This window comes from Schistocerca nitens, chromosome 7 (genome assembly GCF_023898315.1).
Source record: "Schistocerca nitens isolate TAMUIC-IGC-003100 chromosome 7, iqSchNite1.1, whole genome shotgun sequence".
Taxonomy (NCBI): Eukaryota; Metazoa; Arthropoda; class Insecta; order Orthoptera; family Acrididae; genus Schistocerca; species Schistocerca nitens.
The window spans coordinates 272018891-272043684 of NC_064620.1; the positions used below are offsets into that span (position 1 = coordinate 272018891).

The 24794-nt window shown below is 37.6% G+C and overlaps 2 protein-coding genes across 3 annotated transcripts; one reads left to right on the forward strand and one right to left on the reverse strand.

Annotated features, from left to right (window-relative positions):
• Positions 1-4905: 4905 nt before the first annotated feature.
• Positions 4906-8431, reverse strand: LOC126194756 (CCAAT/enhancer-binding protein). Its single transcript, XM_049933037.1, has one exon. The coding sequence runs from the start codon at positions 8082-8084 to the stop codon at positions 6807-6809; it is 1278 nt and encodes a 425-aa protein (XP_049788994.1). The 5' UTR covers positions 8085-8431; the 3' UTR covers positions 4906-6806.
• A 1352-nt stretch (positions 8432-9783) lies between these two features.
• Positions 9784-22505, forward strand: LOC126194757 (vesicle-associated membrane protein 4-like). 2 transcript variants are annotated; one of them, XM_049933038.1, is made up of 6 exons: positions 9784-10078; positions 10160-10215; positions 10556-10609; positions 10689-10918; positions 17757-17825; positions 21968-22505. In XM_049933038.1, the coding sequence occupies exons 1-6, from the start codon at positions 10013-10015 to the stop codon at positions 21997-21999; spliced, it is 507 nt and encodes a 168-aa protein (XP_049788995.1). In that variant the 5' UTR covers positions 9784-10012; the 3' UTR covers positions 22000-22505. The 2 variants fall into 2 exon arrangements, with proteins under 2 accessions (XP_049788995.1, XP_049788996.1); XM_049933039.1 differs by lacking the exon at positions 17757-17825 and having other exon boundaries at positions 9788-10078.
• The last annotated feature ends 2289 nt before the right edge of the window (positions 22506-24794 follow it).

Below are 24794 nucleotides of genomic sequence, written 5' to 3' on the forward strand. Positions count from 1 at the left end.
ATTCATCAACCCGTTCCCGAGAAAAGGCGGTCTTAAAAGACGGACGGACTGACAGACTGTCTGATAAAAAATGGCAAAAACATTTTCTTTCGTGTGACATAATTACAAATTAACGATTTGCGGAGCTTTTACCTTTGTTTGTACTGTGAAACGTTGCTTCTTCCAAATTTCATGATTATAGGTCAACGGATGGTACCCTATAGGTCTTGATGAGTGAGTTTGCGAATATCAAAATATGTGACATAAATGGCAGTGTCTTTTAAATGCTTAGACGGAGAATCTTCAATTTTTTACACTGTCAACGTACTGCAGACCATAGTATATGACATAAATTTCAAAATGATACGTCTACCTGCTCCTAACAAAAAGGGTTTTTGACAGTCGCACGGAGACAACAAAGTGATCCTATAAACCATTTCGTTTTTATCGATTAAGATACGGAATCATAAAAACTATGCAGAAGAAAGTGACTTACCTGAACGACTACACTTAAGGGTAAATTACCAAAGCAATTACAAAAAAACACCCAAATATTATGTATAAATAAGGTTGAAACTTCTCAAGAATTTAAATAGTTAGTTTTTTTCCTCTCAGTTTAGGTCATCTCCTTTCGACAGCTTTGAAGTCGATATCAGTTTTTTTTCTTTCTCTTTTTTTAGCTTGTGATAATCTTCCTTCGTCACGTATCTACTAAACGTATTCGATAGTAATCTGTTGTACGTACTCTGATCTTTGTATACCCCCTATAATTTCCTGCCCCTTCCAGTGTAGAGTGTTCTTGACGTCTCAGCGCGTGTCCCACGTACCTGCCTGGCTGCTGGTATATGTACTAGGTCTAGGCGTTGGTTATGACTACCCAAATGGTTGTGTTTAGAATTAGTGTCTCTCCAACAACAGAAACGCAAGTTTCATCTGAACAGACGCCTAGAAGAACGATAATGTGGTTGTCCTTATCTGGACAGTAGCTGTCACAAGAGTAAGAAAGGCATTCTCCTTAAGGAAACAACAATTATTACAGGTGCACTTATCACTAACATAACGATAGCTTCTCTACTCCGTTGTGCAGCCGGATGAATCTATTGTTGTTGTCTCTGATTTCAGATCAGCGCTCAGATTACTGAGATACCACGACAGTGGTCGAAACAATCATTCAGTGGCATACGGCGTTGTGAATTTGCGACGTCGTGAACCTGATATTTAAACACAAAACTAGAAATTAGGCTGCGACAGTGGCATTCCGTGCAATGAAGTCACAGGAAAGCTAGCGGGAAAAACAAAAGGCTTACGACGGAAGAGGGGAATCTTACCTACAACAATCTGCAAGGTTTTCAAATTTCCTCAGATTAGTAATCGGAGACAAGTGGAACACAGAAATGCAAGAGCCATCCTAACGTAACGGAAAAGATTATGCCTGCGTCAACTATGTATTGGTGAAAACGTAGATCCGGCATGAGAAAACGTATCTTCAGTAAAGAAGATGATGCCAACCAAGTACTATTTCTATTTGGCTGTCCGAACAAACACGTCATTACAGGTCAAATCTTGCAAACATCTGTCCGCTGCCGACTTCTATGTGATTGCTGCTATGCTAGAACGCTTGAGAACATGTCTTCTATTACGTTCATTCTGACTAAAGTGCAGATCATCTCTTCATGTTAAGCAACATTTTAAATCTACATTTTTAAACACTGTATAAAGCGTAAAGCGCAAGTTTGTTTCCCTGTGTGTGCGTGTGTGTGTGTGTGTGTGTGTGTGTGTGTGTACATACGAGGTAACACAAGTGGGTTGGTAAAGTGTGTGCATTTACATTACGTATATTTGTTAAAAAAACAATACTTTGATTCCTACTTACATAGCATAAATAAATAAATATACTTCTGCATACACACGATGTTATTCCAAGTTACTTGATGCTACCTGATTCTGAAGATCACCAATGATTGTCAAAATCACTCAGTTCTGAAGTTAAAATGACTATGCCTGGCAATAAAAGTTTTTTACAAGTTCTTTATCCGCCTATTTTTTAGCAACTCTGCAGTCTTCACTTTATCTGTTCATTGAAATTTTAGCATCCTTGAAAGGCACAACTTTCAAATCCTTTCAGTTTCTTCTTGCACATCAAATGGTGCAAATGGCTCTGAGCACTATGGGACTTAACATCTGAGGTCATCAGTCCCTTAGGACTTAGAATTACTTAAACCTAACTAACCTAAGGACACCACACACATCCATGCCCGAGGCAGGATTCGATCCTGCGACCGGACCAGTCGCGCGGTTCCGGACTGAAGCGCCTAGAACCGCTTGTCCACAGCGGCCGGTTCTTGCACTTCGTCTTCTGCAATTCCAGTTTCTAGCCTCTTGTCATTCTCTTACCTTCTTCGTTTTTTTCTTTTGGTTACCCTTAATCAAAATTCTGTGTTAAACAGGCAGTCAATTCAACAGATATTCCTTATTTTTGATCAAAAGGCATACGCGTGCAAGGAAAGTAGATTAGGGTTCAACATCCCGCTTATAACGAGGTCGTTAGAAACGGACCACAAGATCGGATTGTTTTGCTAAGAAAGGAGAAAGAATGGACTGTGTCATTTCGAAGAAACTATGCCGGCATTTGCCTGGAGTGATTTACGTAAACCACGGAAAATCTAAATCTGGATGACCGGAGGCAGATTTGAACCGCCGTCCTTCAGAATGTGAGCACAGTATGCTAGCTACTGTGCCACCTCGCTCGGCACTAGACCGGTTTCCAAATACCATTATCTTATGCAATACAAACGTGTACGCTTAAACTGATTATTTTCTTCGAGATTTGCAATAATACAGCATACAACGTCACCACACTTGCTTTTGTTTCTCTTTAGCACATATGCTACATAGCATTACGACCACCGACAGAACTTAGGAAACATAGTTTCGTAACTGAACTGGAAACTAGAAAGGAAAACAGTGAAAAAGACGGGACAGTAAGAGAAATGTATAACCTGAGCAAGTTTAGAACTGCGGACTTCATTATCACTTGTGATTGTCTTAAGTCAAGGCCGAATATCACCATGTTTAACTCAGTTTAGGAATGAAATCCCTTTACTTGTGATCCCTTAGCTTGTAAGTTCCAAGTTCCCAGAATAATCAGAAGTAAACTAGACTTGTAATTACACATCTTGACGCACAGAAGTTCTGAAGCAGTTCGTAAAAAGCGTTTCCATAATTTCATATTAATAGAAAGAAGAAATAAAATCTATGATGGGCTTAAATATTAACATCTTTATGAGTTCCGCGGCACGAAGTCGGCTTAGCTAGAAGCAACAAGATTCATCACGTGACGGAGCGATAACGATAGTAGCGTGAGGTTGCAGGCTACAACGGAGCACCCGTTTCTGAACAGCTAAGTGCAACTGCAACTCTGAGATAAATCATAAAACGACTGCCTACGATAGCGATTGTACCCGAAGACGCGTCCTAAGAATTCACAAGTGAGTAAGGAAATGCATGTACTGCTTTGCCTCACCGTATAGCACTCGAGAACATTATCGAGGGGGAGAGACAAAAACTTTCTGGAAGCATTTTAGTCAGGCATCTTCCTCTGATGCTCTCCTTGAGAGAAACAACAGAAGAAATCCACAATGCACGTACGACAAAGGCAGAAAACAATAAAAAGTAAGGACTACGGAGAATCTAGGAGAGTGTCAAATGTTCATTGGGAAGAGGACAAGCCTTGTATTTTTTAAATTTATATTTCATTATACTACACATCAAATAAGTGATAATTGATATTTATTAATAGAAGTGGTTAATGGAAAAAAGTAAGTGCAGCCCTTTCAGTAAGTAGTCTATTTTAAAACATGTACTTATCAAGTTCATTAAAACTTGAGAAACTGTAAATTCATTTACGCGGATGAAGCTAGTCCTCTAGTCAACATTAACCTATAGTTTCCCTGGAATATTACTGAATGAAGACTGATTCGCGCAATACCTGATACAGAAAAATGAAAAAAGGCGGTACAGTTTAACTGCGACAAGAAAACTATGTGTAGATTGTAATTAGTAGTGTATTGCTGACAAGACAAGCCATATATTCTAGACACCTTACTATGACCAAAATTGTTTGTTTTGTAAGTGTGCAGCAACCCAAAGTAATATAACAGAGCAAATGTGTTAATGTTTCTAGCTACGACTCTCAAAGGCATATGTGTACCGTATGCTCCACTCGTATCAGTTGATAAACATTGGTAAAATCGTAGGCAGCCAGTCTGACAACGAGTCATGACAAGTAGCTGCGTTAAAACTAAATAATGCATATCTGCTTACCTGGTGTGGGTCTCAGAAGTCCACTGCTTCCGGAACAACTTTCTTCTGCAGTCTGCTTTATGTATGAATACGTAAGACGACAAATTGAAATAACAAGTATCAAACTGCGTTACCAAATGTCGGTTATGCAAGTCTGGAAACATCACTCACTAATGTTTATCGTCTACCCGTCAAGAACATGTGTTGAAAATTGTGCCGCCTACTTTCTGATATCTCCAATAAAAATTCAAAAATTGTGTCACAGCTGAAAGCAAATTGTTCTATCGATAAACATAAAGGCATAAAAGAAATAATTCATTATTGTTAAACATCTTTCAACCCACTCTCAGTTCAATAGAGAATATTACAATAGCACTTCAAAAAGAAATTTAAATTTTCTACTGGCACATTCCTTGTGTACAGATAGTTCTGCATCACATGTTCACAAACATGGATTTATAATATTTACGTTCCTCTCATTTACGCTACTCATTTTTCTCGTAAGAAATTTACAGCTTTTTCACTTATTGTGTTAGCACATTCTGACAACAGAACATCTCTTCAGTTTCGAAAGGTGAGGAGAGAGTCTAGGCTAGAAAAGGTCACATGAAAAAAAAGAATGCATTGTTTCTTCTATTTCTCATATATTTTTTATCAAAATATACTTTTGTGCACATGACAAGAAGTTTTCACACTGTCATACACTATACATTCACTGCTGGTTAACATTCACCACATTTATGGAAACAAAAATAAATACTAGTTTTAACGTATAAATATGTGTTCATACCAGTTTCACACAAACACACATGACCTTCGTTTCTTTTGATTATACCAGCTATAATTGTCTATATTGCTGCCGTTATCAGAACTTCGAATGACAGTGCAGTCTTTGGTGTGATGAAGCCTACTGAACCTAACAGCCTGCAGTTATGACGTCTCTTTTTCAATTTATCTAGATCAAATTCAGATGAGATTGCATATTTTTTGCATGTGTGCTTCAGTTGTCCAATGCAATGACAGAACAATATTTAATAAACAAAACAGCACAAGTCATGCTTGCCACACATTGTAGGTTTCCAATTCTCTAGAAGCTTCTTTATAAAATTAAAAACAATCAGTATCTAATTCAGATACCATGAAAATATCCTGCAATTTCTTAACTTTATCTATCACACAACTTAAATAAAATCTAATAAAACTGCTCAACAAGTAACTTTCAATTATATATTTTATTTCATAATTCAACGTATTTATTATTAAAATTTACATTCAACAAAAACAAATGTTGCACTAAAATTTAAATACTATGAGATTTAATTCTTTTCTACACAGTTGAGGCGATCACAATTTAGAGACCAACACAATGACTGAAGTCTTGTCTTCCTCATGTACATAGTAAATTACACTTCATATACATCATTGTTATTGCAGCTGGAAACACACAATTTGCAGATTGTCTTTACATATAGTAATTACATGCATTTATTGTACATGTTCATTAGAAATATACATCTGTCACAACTCTTGGAACGGAACAGTTAGTATAGAAAATGTCACTCATTATGAGAATATAGTCCAGAAATATAGAATCGTTATCTCAATAAAAATCATAGAAAATTATTGATATATTTCATTAGTCTAATTTTTGTTAAAAGATACGAACATATATGTTCTCGTATAAATTATACGAATAAAAAGACTAAATTGTTACACAACTGCAATTGAAAGCACCAGTATACTTCCACTGTAGAAGTTCTACAGTATGCGCAGAGTACTGCATCCAAGAATAGAAATTCTGACGACTGTACAAAAATTTCGCACTACACCAAATTAGGAACCATTCATTTACTCGTATTTACATCGTAGGCTACAGTACAACACTTTGCAAGGCACTAAACGGAATTAGACAGTAGATGAAGGGTATCAAAAATACACAAAACAGATTAGAGAAACGTTGGGACAGTGATGATAATTTGTAAGACAGTTTTTATAACTCGTGAAATGAGATTTTTTTGCATCGAAGGGGCTCGATGTAACAGGTAATTTAGCGCAATCTTTGACGTGCACACCTGCTCCAGGCCAAAGAGCATTCATTACAATTTATATGTAGGGTACTAATGAAAATCTGTGACAGATGACATGAAAAGGCAATTTTAGTGCGAGAAGTGAAAGGAATGGAAACGTTCTGCAAATAAAGCACAGGAGATCTACAGGTCCTACGCCAGACCGTCTTTTAACTATTTCTCTGAGAATATTTTTACTGAAGAGGAGCGGCGACATTCGCCCTCGACTGACATCAGGGAGCCAAGCCGAAACTCTGCCTGTGCAGGTCGTGACACTCGCGCACGGTGAACGTCTTATCTGTACATACACTGCACACTCGACTGTCCGAGCAAGAATTGCGGCGAAACAAATTTAGTAGGTCCGTCAGCAGAGCTAATACTACCTGGCGCGCCCTCAGGTACAGGTACGGCGTGCTGGTGGTGTCGAGTCGGGCCGGAGTCCGGGCCCGAACGCCCCCATCACAGGCCCTGGTGCTGCTGCTGGAAGGCATCCAGGTGCTTGTTGATCTCGCGGTGTAGCTGCTCCGGGACGACGCCCACGTTGGCAAACAGCGACCGCAGCACGTTCAGCTCTTCCGTCAGCAGCTCGATGCGCTTCTGCAGGCGTTCGTTTTCCTTGACGAGCAGCTTCACCTTCTCCTCCGTCTCCCGCGACCGAATCTTCGCCTTCTCGCGCGACTTGCGCACCGCAATGTTGTTGCGCTCTCGCCTCCGGCGGTACTCGTCGCTGGCCTTGTCGATCGCCTTCGAGCTCTTGCGGCCGCCGCCGCCCGCCGAGCCGTGGTGGTGCATCTGCGGCGGCTTGGGGGCGGAGGGAGGCGCCGCGGGCGCACCCCCGGCCTTGGCGGCGCCCAGACTCGCCGCGGCCAGCAGCTGGTGGGGGTGGTGGTGCGGGTGCGGGTGGTGCCCGTGCACGGCCGCCGCCGCGGCAGCGGCCGCCGCCGCGGCAGCGCCCGGCGTCACCAGCGTCGTGAACGTCGAGCCGCCCCCGTTGCTGACGAAGTTACCGGACGGGGGCGAGTAGGCCGCGCCGGAGTACGGCACGGGCACGGCTGCATTGGCGCCGCCGCTGCCGCCTCCCTGCTGCTGGCATGCGGCGCCGCGGAAATCCGCAGGATCCAGTGGTTCCTCTTTGATGCTCGGCACGGAGCCCGTCGACGCCGACGAGCTGTTCTCTGAGACGGTGCTGCCGTTCGAGTTGGCGCCGTTCGCGGCGGTGACTGCCGCCGCAGAGTTGTAAGTCGCGCCCGAGTGGACGGGCTGGGGCATATACGCCAAAGTAGTGCGGGGATACGCGGAGCCGAGCAGCGAAGCCGTGTTGGCCGAGCGCGCGGAAGGGTGGTGCGAAGGCAGATGCTGCGCTGCGGGGTGAGGGTGGTGGCCGGCGTGCGGGTGGTGGCTGTGATGGTGGTGGTGGCTGTGGTGCGCGTTCTTCACTACACCGTGCGGCTGCCCGTTCAAAATTTCCGTGAAAAGTCCTTCGTTAAACTGACTGTCCTCTATTAGATTCTGCAGATCTAACGATATCTCCGGGGTATTGAGGTCTGCCAGATCGCCCTGATGCTCTTGCAGGTGGTACTGTTGATGCTTCAGAAGAATCGCACCTGTAGACTTGCCTGTGTTGTTGATCGACGAGATGGGGCTGCTATTCTGACCGTTCACTAGCACTTTTTTAGCCGCAATGTCCACTGACGTTACTGAAGGATGAGCGTTGTCATACATTTGCGGCGAATCCATTGTACCGCAGCCAACATACCATGCTTGGTTCAAGCTGTCTTCAAAATTCACACTTCGATCACTGATAACACTACACAGGTCCTCCTCCAACAAATCACCAATTGCTGCCGTGTTGTTCACTGTTCAGATGACGACAGTCCTACCGACGGCAACGAGGTCTAATGCACGAGTGAAGTTACGCCCACTTGTGAAACTAAGAACTCAAACACACACTTTTACTTCCTCGAGAACTGCCGCCGACGAGACGGCGGAGCTTTCGCGAACACGTCCTCTCCGCTCGAGATCACTTCGCCGAGTGCGGAGCTGATGCAAGTTACAACTAGGAAAAACCGCTGGCTTGCGGCGCCTGCGCAGTAGCCTCGCCAGTCAGGAGGCGACTGGAGGGCCCACGGTGGTGGGGGAACCGAGGCTAGCACGAGTGCGCAGCGCACGTATATGAAATAAACAAATGGAAACATTCCACGCTGTATATGTTACGTATTCTACGATCAATGATTTCTGGCACATAATAAAGATCGCCAAAGCTTGTGTAGTTACTTATAAGTTATAGAAATTACTTTATTGTAGCAGAGAATGAAGGGATTGAAATTTCCGTCTCCTCACGTACACTCAACGTCATGGTGACGTCAATAGTGACGTAGACCGCAAGTTCTGAATCATCTGGTGGGGCAGGAACATTCCGACAAGACTTGAAGAACGTGTCTGCTGCGCCATCTATCCGCACAACTGCGAAGTTTTTTGAGATGTAGGTCAAGGAAACCGACTTGCCAATACATTCTCCCGTTCGCTCGGACAACTAAAGAAGTAGAAACGACGTTCTGATTTAAACACCTTCCCTTAAGATCAAATCATCGGCAAAGTGCAACAAATAAGAAAATAGTGTGAGAAAAATACAACAGCCCGAACGAGTTCGTTTCGATGTCATGACTTCAGCATATTTGCTGTTGCGTATTATTGCACGAAATTACGGTCAGTCCAGTCAAAAACTGAAATACGGTAGTTTTTGTGTCACTTTCCCCTTTCTGGAACTTGACGCTTACATTGTGTGCAACTAATTAATACTACGTTTTACAGTACTCCGAATGCCAGATTGAAGCACTAAAAATAAATAATAACCATAATATTAAAGGGTTGCTGATACATCTCATGAATACTTTGCGGATGTATTTCAAATACAGATTTTGTCACTTGCTCCCAAACTAATTTTTCTAACTACGATTTTCGTCGTGGACTACGCGTCACACACGTTGATTACTATATTGAATAAACAATATGCAGAAAAACCAGTCTGTATTTATAAGCAGCATTATCTAGATGCAATTATGCAGAAGCGCCTGAAAGCAGGTACTAAACCGTATAGTTGCCTTAAACAGAAAGTTTAAACACAAGGAAATTTGTTCTGGCTTTTCAAATGATCTAACAACTAAGATTTGCGAACTTGCCCGTACATAGATCGCTCTAAAATTGTGAACTCCCCTAGCGCTCATCCACAAGTATTTTATAAAAGTAAAGGATAAATTTTAACAACTGTAAGCACAAGTGCCAACTCCCAATGACTATTAAAAGCTGTCTAGCTAGTACCATTTGGTTTCGAATAGTTCGAATAGCAAATACAGATCGTCCACAGCTTTCTTTCAAGTTCTCCTTCATATTACTTACAGGGTGCTGCCCCCAGATGGCAGCACAGAACAGCGTAAAGTATCGCAGGATAGTGCTTTGCTTCTTGCACATAAATTAAACGATTGTGTTGTTCGTAGTTCCTGCGAAAAAAAGCATTAAGAAATGAAAATTGTGGCAATATTTTGCTTGTCGTCTTTGAAGGTATAACTTGAAAATGTTTTTCTACTGTGCCAGTTTCAGATGTGATGTTGCGGCAGTTCTTGTTTTGACAAGAAAGATGGTACGCGTTGGTGTTACATGAACGTATAATGCCGCCCAAGTTTAAGAAAACTGTGCCTCAAGAAGATTTAGTGGCCGCCAAAGATGAGGAAAGAGTGCGTTTTTTGTATCAGTTAGTAGTTTGAAAACATGTGTGAATTTATTCGGCGTCATTACTCCTGTTTCTCTCGTTTTAGGCTTCACTGTTGGAACAACAAAGTGGAAGTGAGGAAGATGAAGGTTTCTTTCTTAAGTAAGTTATTTATCACGAAAGTAAACATTCTTGAACTGTTCAGCAAGTGACAAATTATGGGAGAATTCGCTAATCTGTTTCCTAGTGAAGGCTTTAGTAATGCCTGTAAGTGATCAGTTATGTCAATAAGTGAATCATTATCATTTTATTATTTTTTTGTGTCACTGTCAAATACTATAAAAGTGCCCGAAGTAATAAATTTTCACAAACGAGTAATGAGATGAACTTGTAACTTGGGTACTGTGTGTTTGCTTACTGTTAGTGGTAGTTGCTTTTTATTCAGGATTAATTTTGTTGTTTGAATTTTATAGATTGACAAGATAATTTGTATGTTTTTCAGTTCTCCATCAACAAAACGTGAAAAGAAAACCTTAGAAAACGAACGTATTAAACAGTAAGTAACGAATTGATTTCTTGTCGAAGTACCATTGATTTGGTGTATGACAACTGATTTTTGGTGTTTATAATAATAGAGTCCATGGTCAGATCACCGAAGTAATTGAAACATTAAGAGACAATGTGAAAATACTGGACAGAGGCAAACGTCTTGAAGAACTACAGGACACATCAGACAGATTGACAGCTGCGAGTATAGATTTCAGGGAAGCTTCTAACCGAATGAAAAGACGTGCCTGGGCTCAGCAGATGAGAACGCGAGCCGTATTAATTGCAGTTTGCATCATACTATTGGTGGGTTTGATAGGTAAGTCGTAAAAAGTATCTTGCGATAGATTCATTAAATCTTAAGTCGCCTGTTATTTTTATGCTTCGGTTATTGAATAGGCTAATATTTCTTGAATTTACTGCTACATCGTGTTGTTAGAGCTATTTAGTTAAAGAAAAAGCTATTCAAGGCCCTCACAACTGCTATTTACATGCTAGTAAAATATCAAGTGTAAACATTTAGGTACAAGACTTTGTACATTTCTGTCAGCATAATGTCTATAGTCTCATTTTTTCATGACTATATGTGTAGATTTGATGAATGATGTAACATTATGAAATTGTTGAGATGTGAAGAGTCACAACGGAGTTTGTTATTCTTAAACAGACATGGATACTGTAAACTTTGCCACATGAAGTCTGCTGCTTCAGTCTGTTACTGTATGTACCAGATATTTTGTAGGCCTGTATAAAATTTGTAAGGTTTTGTGTAGTGGAATACCAAGAATAAGAGCACAACAGCAGAGAAAGTCAATGAGATCCAACTTCTTGTTGTGTGGCTGGGCAATATTCACAGAGAAAATATACTAAAGAAACAGTGGTTTGTGCTATGCTTTTCGTATTTGTGGTCAGTCCTGTGATACTTCCACCCTAAAAACAGTTTATTTTGCTTTGGTACTCTGTTCTTTCGCAACAGTTTACTTTGCTTAACTACTCTATTCTTTTGCATGGTATTCCATTTTGGGGGTCAGTGCTTCAAAAATTTTTGGGATGCGAAAAACGCCTCTAATCCTGTTTTCAGGGAACTGAAAATACTGCCTGTTCCCTGCATTTTCATATTAGAAACAGTGACTTTTGTTAGTAAGAATTAGCATTTGCTTCAGGGTCATAAATCTATTCGTGATCATAATACTTGTACTAGTGCAGACATTCACTGGCCAAAAGGTTGCATGGTGTTAGAAATATGGGTGGTTTGTTTTGAAATAAACTGTCATCATCAATCAGAAAAAATGGAAGTCTATTTGGAATTGGAGAAAAAAATATCGTACTGAGGCATCATTTTTATTCTCTTGATGAATATCTACCTTTGAATTTATTTAAAAGTTCTTGTACTCTTGGTCTACAGTGTGGCACTACTAAGGTATGTATAAGTTTATTGTAAAAATATATAATTGGTCTGAAATGTGCTGTTATGTTTTCATGTTTTATTTTTAACTTGCAGCATTGTTTGTAAGCAGTGACTAAGTTTCTTAACTGTGATCTAGGCTTATGAGCTGTGCTATGCTGAGTTATTAGTGTATTATTACACATAAGCTAATCTGTTCAGCAGCTTCTATAATTTACGGCTTAAAATTTATATCACATATTGTGAAGTGAAGTTTTGTTCTAAAAATTTTAAGTGTGTCCAATATCCGTATATGTCTCATACATGTAGGATTTGATAGACTAAATAATAGTTGTGATACATCAGACTTTCTGTGAGGCCGCGAATTAGACAATAGCGATAAGTGTGCATGGAACTTAATAATATTTTGTGAAACCAGAAAATACGTATGAGCAAACAGTCCTTATGTGGAGTAGAATTATTTGGTAACTAATAATGGTTTGTTCCTAGCAGCAATGTTTTTTCTGGGGAGGGGGGGGATGATTATTATTATTATTATTATTATTATTATTATTATTATTATTATTCTTTACTTTCTCAGACGTTAAGTCTGGTTAAAAATGGAAAGTGACGTGGACCCTCATCAAGTGTCACTTCCTTTTAACTGTATGGTATGTGTTATATTGCATTTAGGAACTTTCGGGTAATTGAACATGTATCAATACTTACTGATTTATGTAGTTGTATATATAAGTTTGGATGTAGCTGTATTGCATTGATGTACTGGTGGATATTGTGTGGTATGACTCCTGTAGTTGATAGTATAATTGGTATACATCTACATCTATACTCCGCGAGCCACCTTACGGTGTGTGGCGGAGGGTACTGATTGTACCACTATCTGATCCCCCCTTCCCTGTTCCATTCACGAATTGTGCGTGGGAAGAACGACTGCTTGTAAGTCTCCGTATTTGCTCTAATTTCTCGGATCTTTTCGTTGTGATCATTACGTGAGATATATGTGGGCGGTAGTAATATGTTGCCCATCTCTTCCCGGAATGTGCTCTCTCGTAATTTCGATAATAAACCTCTCCGTATTGCGTAACGCCTTTCTTGAAGTGTCCGCCGCTGGAGCTTGTTCAGCATCTCCGTAACGCTCTCGCGCTGACTAAATGTCCCCATGACGAATCGCGCTGCTTTTCGCTGGATCATGTCTATCTCTTCTATTAGTCCAACCTGGTAAGGGTCCCATACTGATGAGCAATACTCAAGAATCGGACGAACAAGCGTTTTGTAAGCTACTTCTTTCGTCGATGAGTCACATTTTCTTAGAATTCTTCCTATGAATCTCAACCTGGCGCCTGCTTTTCCCACTATTTGTTTTATGTGATCATTCCACTTCAGATCGCTCCGGATAGTAACTCCTAAGTATTTTACGGTCGTTACCGCTTCCAATGATTTACCACCTATGGCATAATCGTACTGGAATGGATTTCTGCCCCTATGTATGCGCATTATATTACATTTATCTACGTTTAGGGAAAGCTGCCAGCTGTCGCACCATTCATTAATCCTCTGCAGGTCTTCCTGGAGTACGTACGAGTCTTCTGATGTTGCTACTTTCTTGTAGACAACCGTGTCATCTGCAAATAGCCTCACGGAGCTACCGATGTTGTCAACTTTATCATGATGCCACATATCCTTGACTTCCTCAGCCAGTTGGATGTATTTTTCAATTTTTTCTCCTGTTTTCTTCTGTATATTTGTTGTGTTGGGTATGGATATTTCGATTAGTTGTGTTAATTTCTTCTTTTTATTGGTGAGTATGATGTCAGGTTTGTTATGTGGTGTTGTTTTATCTGTTATAATGGTTCTGTTCCAGTATAATTTGTATTCATCATTCTCCAGTACACTTTGTGGTGCATACTTGTATGTGGGAACGTGTTGTTTTATAAGTTTATGTTGTAAGGCAAGCTGTTGATGTATTATTTTTGCTACATTGTCATGTCTTCTGGGGTATTCTGTATTTGCTGGTATTGTACATCCACTTGTGATGTGATCTACTGTTTCTATTTGTTGTTTGCAAAGTCTGCATTTATCTGTTGTGGTATTGGGATCTTTAATAATATGCTTGCTGTAATATCTGGTGTTTATTGTTTGATCCTGTATTGCAATCATGAATCCTTCCGTCTCACTGTGTATATTGCCTTTTCTTAGCCATGTGTTGGATGCGTCTTGATCGATGTGTGGCTGTGTTAAATGATACGGGTGCTTGCCATGTAGTGTTTTCTTTTTCCAATTTATTTTCTTCGTGTCTGTTGATGTTATGTGATCTAAAGGGTTGTAGAAGTGGTTATGAAATTGCAATGGTGTAGCCGATGTATTTATATGAGTGATTGCTTTGTGTATTTTGCTAGTTTCTGCTCGTTCTATGAATAATTTTCTTAAATTGTCTACCTGTCCTTAATGTAGGTTTTTTATGTCGATAAATCCCCTTCCTCCTTCCTTTCTGCTTAATGTGAATCTTTCTGTTGCTGAATGTATGTAATGTATTCTATATTTGTGGCATTGTGATCGTGTAAGTGTATTGAGCGCTTCTAGGTCTGTGTTACTCCATTTCACTACTCCAAATGAGTAGGTCAATATTGGTATAGCATAAGTATTTATAGCTTTTGTCTTGTTTCTTGCTGTCAATTCTGTTTTCAGTATTTTTGTTAGTCTTTGTCTATATTTTTCTTTTAGTTCTTCTTTAATATTTGTATTATCTATTCCTATTTTTTGTCTGTATCCTAGATATTTATAGGCATCTGTTTTTTCCATCGCTTCTATGCAGTCACTGTGGTTATCCAGTATGTAATCTTCTTGTTTAGTGTGTTTTCCCTTGACTATGCTATTTTTCTTACATTTGTCTGTTCCAAAAGCCATATTTATATCATTGCTGAACACTTCTGTTATCTTTAGTAATTGGTTGAGTTGTTGATTTGTTGCTGCCAGTAGTTTTAGATCATCCATGTATAGCAAATGTGTGATTTTGTGTGGGTATGTTCCAGTAATATTGTATCCATAATTTGTATTATTTAGCATGTTGGATAGTGGGTTCAGGGCAAGGCAGAACCAGAAAGGACTTAATGAGTCTCCTTGGTATATTCCACGCTTAATCTGTATTGGCTGTGATGTGATGTTATTTGAATTTGTTTGGATATTAAGTGTGGTTTTCCAATTTTTCATTACTATGTTTAGGAACTGTATCAATTTAGGATCTACTTTGTATATTTCCAATATTTGTAGTAACCATGAGTGGGGTACACTATCAAAAGCTTTTTGGTAATCAATGTATGCATAGTGTAGTGACCTTTGTTTAGTTTTAGCTTGATATGTCACCTCTGCATCTATTATCAGCTGCTCTTTACATCCTCGTGCTCCTTTGCAGCAGCCTTTTTGTTCTTCATTTATAATTTTGTTTTGTGTTGTATGTGTCATTAATTTCTGTGTAATGACTGAAGTTAATATTTTGTATATTGTTGGTAGGCATGTTATGGGGCAATATTTTGCTGGGTTTGCTGTGTCTGCTTGATCTTTAGGTTTCAGATAAAGTTATTCCATGTGTAAGTGTATCAGGGAATGTGTATGGGTGTGCAATGTAACTGTTAAATAATTTAGTTAGATGTGAATGTGTTGAGGTGAACTTCTTTAGCCAGAAATTTGCTATTTTATCTTTTCCAGGGGCTTTCCAATTGTGAGTAGAATTAATTGCTTGGGTGACTTCATGTTGCAAAATTATCACTTCAGGCATTTGTGGTATCATCTTGTATGTGTCTGTTTCTGCTTGTATCCACCGTGCATGCCTGTTATGTTGTACCGGGTTTGACCATATGTTGCTCCAGAAGTGTTCCATGTCTGTTATGTTTGGTGGATTGTCTATTTTAATGTGTGTATCTATTGTCTGGTAAAATTTCTTTTGGTTTGTGTTGAATGTTTGGTTTTGTTTCCTTCTATTTTCACTTTTTTTGTATCTTCTAAGTCGTTTGGCCAATGCTTGTAATTTCTGTTTCTTTTCATCTAATTGCTCTATCGCTTCTTGTTGTGAGATTTTACCTAACCTTTTTCGTTTTTTTCTGACATTTCATTTCTTATAAATTGTGTTAGCTGTCCGATGCCCTTTCTCAGTTTTTCTATTCTGATCTGTAGCCTGTGTTGCCATGCTGGTTTTGTGGGTTTCTTCTGTGTGTTGGTTGGTTCTGATCTCTGCCTAGTGTGTGTATTTAGTGTAGTGAGTGCTCCTATATAAACCAGTAGTTGTAACTCTTCCATAGTTGTGTTTTCATTTATTTTGTTGGGTATGATTGTGTTGATAGTTTTTATTGTTGTTTCGACTTGTGGGTTATTTGGCGGTCTTTGCAAGAATGGTCTAATGTCTGTATTTGTGTCTTTGTATTCTATATATGTCAGCTGAAATTTTTCTTCTAATCTAACATGTGTGTCACTTCGTGTTCTATTTGTGCTTGTTCTGGTGGCCGTCTTAAGATTTCGTTTTCCTCTGATTGTTTAATTGATGCGTGTTGTTCTTTGTTTGTTTGCTCTGGGATGTTTGAGTCCATTACTGTATTTTCTTCTTCTTCTGATTGCACATTATTTTGTTCCAGTATTTGTTGTACTTGTTGTTTGATGTTTTCTAATTCTGACTCGGGTATCCTGTTATTTTTGATTATTACACGGATCTGATCAGCTAGTCGTTCTGTTAAAAATTTTAATTCTGGGTATCTGGTAATAAATGTTGTGTATACTAGTGATCTGTATCCAGTTGTGTTGGTTCCTAGGTTTGTTGCTTGGTAATAACAGAACATGAGGTGTCGATTAACTTCAGCTGACCATCTCATCCTCTGTCTTTGCTTTCCTTCTAGGGTGGTTGCAGGAAGCATATCCTGCAAAACACCTCTATTTGGATTTAAATCATTTTCCAGTTGGCTAGCAGTGTCGTTACCATTGTGGGCGGGCATAGGGTTCAAGCGTCGTCCCCGACCATGACGGCACTTGTCCGAGGCTTCTTTAGTTCTGTCCTGAACCAACTAATCACACTAAAAGGGGGGTTAGCCCTATTAGTGGTTTGTTCTTTTCGTCGCCTTTTACGACTGGCAGAACATACCGGAGACCTATTCTTTTCCCGGGCCTCCACGGGGTTTATTATTATTATTATTATTATTATTATTATTATTATTACTATTACTATTGTTGTTGTTGTTGTTCTTGTTATGTGATTTACAGTACTGTGTTGAATATAATTGTTAAATTGTAGACTATAGAGAACATCTTTAATTACAACCTTATAAAAGTTGTTGTTATTATTATTATGACAACCACTGAGGATGAAGGTAGTATGATGCTTCGTATGCTTATGTTTAATTTCCTAATAGAGGATTTTAGTTTATAAATTGCACATTATTTGTAATTCACACTGGTGTACAGTGAATGAACTGTATCCTTAGATTTCTATGAGTGGGATAATATTTCATTGTGATCTGTAACTAGTAATCCCCAACAAATACTGTCCAAGTTTATGTACAAAGATGACCCAGTATGGAACATTATTTACAAGTTCATCGTAATTTCACAGTTTAACCAACACATATGTGCTGTCAACATGTGGTAATTGGCTCATTTCATTTAAAATCACCCAAACCTCATTGCCATTGCCATCATGTCACAGATATTTGTGAAAATTTGGTGTAAGAAAGTACATAAATAGAAAGTGATAATTTTTTTTCATATTTTTTAGATCCAAACTGTAGCCAGGGGGGCATTTTGAAATGTCTAGCATTTTCTCCATCTGGCGTCAGTACGAAAGGTAGGTTGAAAGTTTTTAACTACTATAACTCCCTTATTTATAAATCAATTTTATTCAATTTGGTGCCATTAGAAAGATAAAAGGACCAACTATATCACTAAACTATAAAAATGCTGTTTTAAAGTACACCACAAAAGGATGAAGGGTGACTTGAATGTTTTGCCAGTGAAATCCTTGTGGAGCATCCTGAAGCAAACAGGTATAGTTCTCTGCAAAATCCACTATGATGATGCATGTAGTAACAGGGAGGGTTTCTTTGCTTGATTTGAAGTAGTGACTCTGAGATTTTGATACATAATGATGTTGTGTTAAGTTTTGAAGTTTTTGCACGAGATACTCAACAAATTCATCAGTCGTCTTCATTAATGTCTCGAGTGTTGGTCTATCAGTTTGCATCCATTGTTTGAATACAACATTTTCACAATCTTGTAAGGACTCCAGCTCCACAAAAAAATTGCGCAGTTCATATTCGTTAAGACACAGAGAACAGCAATGCAGCATGCACTCCTCGTTTTCCAGATTTCACACAAGTTTCTGTAGAAGTTCAGTGTTCGGTTCTTTCACATGTGCAGCATGCGTTAAGTTTTTAAATTTTGGTGACACATGCATACACACACGTTATACATTCCACAACTGTTTACAATAACACATTCTTTTGGCCTCAGTTCACTAAATTTAGTAAAACCAATTTTATCTCCAGGGTATTTATCTCTGAAAGCTATACATCTTTCAGATTATGTAAATTTAGTCTTTTTGCCTTATACACTCTTTTGCCATTTTCTGAAGGGACAGACACAGGCTTTTTTATTAGCAGAAATGTGACTTATATCATCTGCACAGTAAAAATTCTGGACAAGTTTTCCCACAACCTTACCTATTCTGTTTCCCACATTATATCTCCCTTTTGACAAGATACCATCTTCTTTTAGCAATACCTCGATTTATTTACCATGCATTCGGTAGTGTTAAAAAACATTTGGAGTTTTTCTTTACTCCATGAAGCTAGTGCTAAGGTAAGTATTTGTAGTTTTTCTTTAACAGAACTTGTGCTAAATTTCTCTTTAAGTTCTTGCATTAAAATATTACAGTCTGTACATTCAGCACTACCAGTTTCTTCAGACACTTTTTCACTGGAACATGTAGCACTAGTTTTTAAATAGCTGTAGATGGATCTGGTGTATATTCTTGAGCTTCAACTTTACATTCATCCATCCCTGGAAGGTTATCCCCCATAGGAGAGAAAATGTCCTTATGGCATGTTATGCACAGCTTGGTACTTGAGATAAGTCCAAGGGTTTTATATTTCCTTGCCTTGGTTAAAGAAATAGGTTTCAAAAATTTCTTAGCAATCTTTTTACCATGCTTCTTAAAAGGGTCACAGCAAATTCTTTGTCTGTCTTCAAATGTTCCCAAATAGAGCCTTGTGTGAGAATAGCAAACACTCTCAATATTTTCACAGGTGCTTCTTAGCTTCAGTAATTCAATATCAGCTTGATTCAGGATTGACATATCTATTAAATAAATCTCTTCACTGCTGCTACTTTTCTTCTGACACAAAACCTAAAAAAACATTTCTTTTCCATTTTGATTTTTAATGAACTGTGTATGTTGCAGAAAAGAACTGGATGGTTTGAAACTTTATCTTGTTCTGTAATTTGTCAAGAATGTACTATGAAGAATCTGTAAGGGGGAAATGAGAAAGAGTTTGTGACTACTCTATATTACAGTCGGACCCCTCAATATGGAACCCCTCGATATGTAAAACCCCTCAATACGATATTCTAAAACTCCTCAACTTGATAGTGTGACATATTTTATGACAGTCAGTCAGATGGTACTATAGGAGCGTAGTAAGGTACATTATACATAAAACCTCTGATTGTGAAATTGAATTATGTTTATTATAATTTGTTTTATTTATTTTATTTGAATTATTGTATGTAAGTAATAAATTTTACATAAATAAAGAATTTTTTGTTTAAATTCTGTGTAAAACACTTGTAACCTGAAAAATGTAGTATTGATAATGTCTTAACAGCCTTTAAAATGAAATACCTAAAAATTAACTTTCAACTGTCAATAAAAAAATCAATAACAAAAATAATTATAAATTACTTATTTATTACTTGATTTTATAGTGTTCAAATTGAGTGGATTAATGATTGGTTTGAAGGTAATATATATTTCAAGTATATAAATTACATTTAATAAATAAATAAATATACAAATCTCGATTTTTTTTATTTATAATTAAACTGATGAATAGAGAATAAATAATAATTTAAAGCATAAAACTAATTATAAAAAACCTTCAAAATTGAGTTATAAATATGACTAAATTTTAATTTAATGTATTTTTAAATCAATTATCACTGATCATAATATAATTTTGTATGAAACAAAATTATTTATTAATAAACAACAGTAATATTTATATGAATATATCATTATTTATAATGATAATTGATATAAAAAAACAAGTGAAAAGAAGTTAAATAAAATACGTGATCTTTTTTCACTCATTATAATATTTGATAAATAAAATTCACTAAAACATCTGATAACAAGCCACAATTAAACAAAGCATATACTGCAACAACCGTTTGTAGATTGTAATATGATTGGGTAGTCTAGCGTAACTTCATAAAAATTATACATCAGAGGGCACTGTAATACGTTGAAAAAATGCAACCCATTGCGCTTAATAGTTAAATTGAGTCTCCCTGGTTATACATTACGCAACTATGCATGGATTAGATGAATTCTTTCTCTTTTCGATTTCAATCTTTCCTCTTCACTATCTCATATTGAGGTGCTCTATTTCCTGAACGTTATCATATTGAGGGTTTCGTCTGTACTTTCCGATAACTTACAAGACAGAATGGCTGCTTATGTAAGAAGCACAAAATCAAGACCATAAAGTGCACAGATACACAAAAACATAACACACAGCGCCTGTGTTGCATGTGAGTGTAGCTGCTAGACTGAATTTTTCATTGTTGTTTCATGTATTGTTGATTAGCTATTTGAAGCAATTAATTATTACAGCATTGTTGAAAAGGTATAAGATCTAACAATAGAGGACAAACACTCTTCCGGTTTGTTTTTTTATGTTGAATAGTATGGCAGTAGGAATTATTTGAAACAAAAATTCAGATGGTGAAACTTGTGATTCTGCTAAAAAAAATTCCTGAAATTTGCAAAAAGAATTTGGTGAGAAATTACATTAATTACAAATTTTCAAACATTTGTTGCTTAGACACAGCACTTTCATAATTTTTATATTATAGCTCTATTCTTTTACTTTCCAATGGCACCAAATTGAATAAAATTGATTCATAAATAAAAAAAGTTATAGTGGGTACAAACTTACAAGGCACTTCATTTCTCAATGCCAGTTGGTAGAAGGGGCCCAATTTCAAAATAGTCTCCTAATTACAATTTTGGTCAAAAAATTCCAGGAAAAATATTTTAACCCTAAGTCGTCATTATGTACATTCTTGCACCAAATTTTCAGAAAAATCTGTGACATAAGGGCAACAGCCACTGGGTGATTTCACATGAAATTACCCAATTGACTGTTGTTGATTCATTTTGATGATGATTGTGAAATATCATGAAGTTACAAATGATGTAAAAATAATGTATATGATTTTTCATTTTTGTAGTTCCCCGTTTGTAGTAGAAGTGCAGAATTCATGTTTGTCACATTGGCTCTCCTTTCTTGTATTCCTTATTATTTCAACAAACTTTCATTCCTTTGCATTTTGTCAAGTAACATTTTTAGATTTTATTCTTTTAGTCAAATACAAACACCATCTCTGTCTGAACATTGTTAGATGCAAGGTCACTTTGCAGTATTAGAAGTAGTGACATCTTTTGAATTTAGAATAAAAAATGCTTCACAATTTTTACTTATGGTGGCTTATTGGTATAAGCTCTACACCCTTGTTAGGCTTTTGCATTTGGAAATAAAAAAGTTGTTTGTTGTGAAATAAGTTTGTTTAGTTTTAAAGTAACTATTGGTTGTGGTTTTCCTTGGCACACATACATTGATTTTTGTGTCAGTTGCTACCACATAACATATTTTAGTTGCCTGTTTAAATTGCAGTCATTGAAACAGCTATTTTGTTGTATTTCAGTTCCAGTCATCGTTCATTATTCCCGAGCCTGAAGACATCTCTGTGTTCGAATATTTGAAGATAATGTCTTTGAACTTAAATAGGATGTGAGTGTCCTGAAGTGTTCTGCGTTCTGAATAGTTGGAGTGTAGTTTTAACCGTTCCAGTGTATATTACAGCTTAACTTATCGGAAGAACTTACATGTTTTCAGTTACCTCTGTTTAACTGTGTTTATTGGGTCATTGGCACAGTCACATTATGTCACACTTAATCATTAAGCCCGCTAGTGCTTCCTCAATAAATTGAATTGCTTATGTTTGATTTAATTATCTTGCCAAATAATCCAAGCTGTGCACATTATGGCAATGTTAAAACAGTAAGGTCATACAGACTGTACAGTGAGTTGTCAAACCAAGCTTCAGGTTGGAAACATTGAATAAATCATGTAAGCTAAGTCACAATTTTTTTTTTCAGTTATGTGACAGAATTCTGTGATTCCATCAATATACATGTGCATATAGCTATTCATAAATAAATTAATATGTGCACAATTCAGAATTCCCTGTGTGTCATTGTTTGGCGCCCCTTTCAGCTTCTCTCTTTATACTGCGCATACACGTGTGAGAAACAAAAATGCATTTGCCGACACCAAATTCATTTCTTACTTTCTTTAAATATTTTATACATACCTTGTGTAAAATCACAGTTTAATTCCCCTCTTGCAATTGTACTCTCTACCTACTGACTGATTCACTTCTTACTATATGCTGCAGTGCTGTGAAATGGCACACATGGGCTACATGGTGAAGCACTAGCCCATTAAACCATTAGTTATCCAAGCATCTAATAATGGAAAATCCAGGATGGAATAATGACAGTATTTTGTAAAGGGTAGATTGCTACTCACCATGTAGAGAAGGTAGAGTGTTGCAGACAGGCACAACAAAAAGATTGGTAAATGTGAGCTTCCAGCCAAAGGGCCTTCTTGTAATGTAGAAAACACACACATGGCCACAACTCATGTTCTTGTCACCACAGTAGTTACATTTTAGAGTGCCAAAATTTTTGGGGGTCTACTAAGGAAATGGATTTGTTATACTACTACAGACAAGATATAGATCACTTCTGTAAAAATGGTCCATGTCTAGATGTTGCAGCAGTAGTATTAGGATCTACACAGTAACAATCTGGAATGGGTTTGTTCCCCCACTTCTTCAACAAAATTGCCTGCAGTATATTTCTAAGTCCTTTTTTATCCTCATTTGTTAAGATACCTATTTTATGTTAGAATTTCCTCATAAACATTAGACAGTGCCTGACCAAAGGAGAGAGTCAAAAAGTAGCAGTTACGTAAATATCAGTATTAATTGCTTTATGTATTGCACCTCTGCTGTGACAATGCCAAATATAATGTCATTAACAAAATCACATTGAGGATATCTGCACATCAAACATGAATGCTGTTTGTAAGTCAACAATTATATTTTTAAAAACTTTTTCAAAAAATATGGAGCCAGGCAGTCATCAAGATGCACTTTTGTAGGGGCACCTTATATTATTTGCAGAGTTGTATCTATTTGGTGGCAAATATCATTTGACATTACATGTCCATCCTAAAGCAAAAAACTTAATAACATAGGTGGGGAAGTAGCTCTGAGAAAATGATGATAAAAGAGATTAAATGGCCAGAGAGCCTTGTGGCCATGAAATAGTATACATGTCGGGACAGTGCCTAGTCAAGTTTAGGTGCTAGACATTATCTGTTTACGTGTGTGTGGCTCCTGTTATTGTGTTTGAACAGCAAACTAGTTGGTGTGAGTTAAATAGCTTATAAGTGCTACTGCTTAATCAGAAATTCGGCTGAAGTAATTGTAATATTTTTGAAACAATTGCTGAGACAAGGAAAGGAAGTTCAGCCGCACAAACATATTGGCAGACATGTAAAGATGCGAGACAATAAGGTAAGTTTGGTAACTCTGCAGTCAAACCAAAGCATTTCAAAAAACTGTTTCTCAGCAAATTATCCAAAAGTTAAATTACACACAATTTGAGAAAATGCTGAATTTAAATGTTAATATGTTTAATGGACAGAATGTGTCAACTCAGTTATTTTAAACCTTACTCACAGATCCCTTGAGAAAGTAATGAACCCATCGCTTGCCAAATACAGAACTTTACACAGCAAATAGAGACACAGGTGATTTGTTAGAGTTGTGCTTACGTGTATGTTTTCTACTTCAGAAGAAGGCCGTATGTCCAAAAGCTTCACTTCTTTGAACTTGTACATTGAACGTCCATTATAAAGTTTCACTGTTATGTTCCTGAGAAAATAGAAATATGTATGGCACCGTGAAATTTCAGATGAATGTAGATTTTGGATGTACAGCTCAGAGCTTATCAAATAATTACACTGATATTACAGCAGCTGACATCCATTAGGATAGCCTACAGAAATAAAAATTCTTAGTTTAAGGTGACAAATTATGTGGAAAATAAATTTACCTTCTCCTTTGTATCCCCTCCATGGGTTACACATCGAAAATCTTAATTGTTTAGTCAGCATCTGCTCACTCATATAAGATCAGTCAGAGGAAAGGTATAGCAAACTTGCAATCTGACGTGCCAAATGCAACAATATTTTCGTTGGTCTGTTAAATGATGCCTCGTAGTGAAGGCACCCTCTCGTTTTATCATATGACAGGTCGTGTGCTTAAAGCATAAAAAAAATAGAGGAGGAGAGAAATAAATCTGATGTTGCTGTTCAATTTAACTGTTGGATTTTGAGACATAAGCAAAGTGAAACTGGATAATTTCTTTCCATTGCAGAGTGTGTTGAAGTGATATTAA

Bases quoted from the DNA above. Each gene is read 5' to 3' on its own strand.
- LOC126194756 (XM_049933037.1), bottom strand. From the start codon at position 8,084: ATGGATTCGCCGCAAATGTATGACAACGCTCATCCTTCAGTAACGTCA.
- LOC126194757 (XM_049933038.1), top strand. From the start codon at position 10,013: ATGCCGCCCAAGTTTAAGAAAACTGTGCCTCAAGAAGATTTAGTGGCC. The intron at 10,610-10,688 runs GTAAGTAACGAA...TTATAATAATAG, and splicing joins GAAAACGAACGTATTAAACA to AGTCCATGGTCAGATCACCG. The intron at 10,919-17,756 runs GTAAGTCGTAAA...CATATTTTTTAG, and splicing joins ACTATTGGTGGGTTTGATAG to ATCCAAACTGTAGCCAGGGG.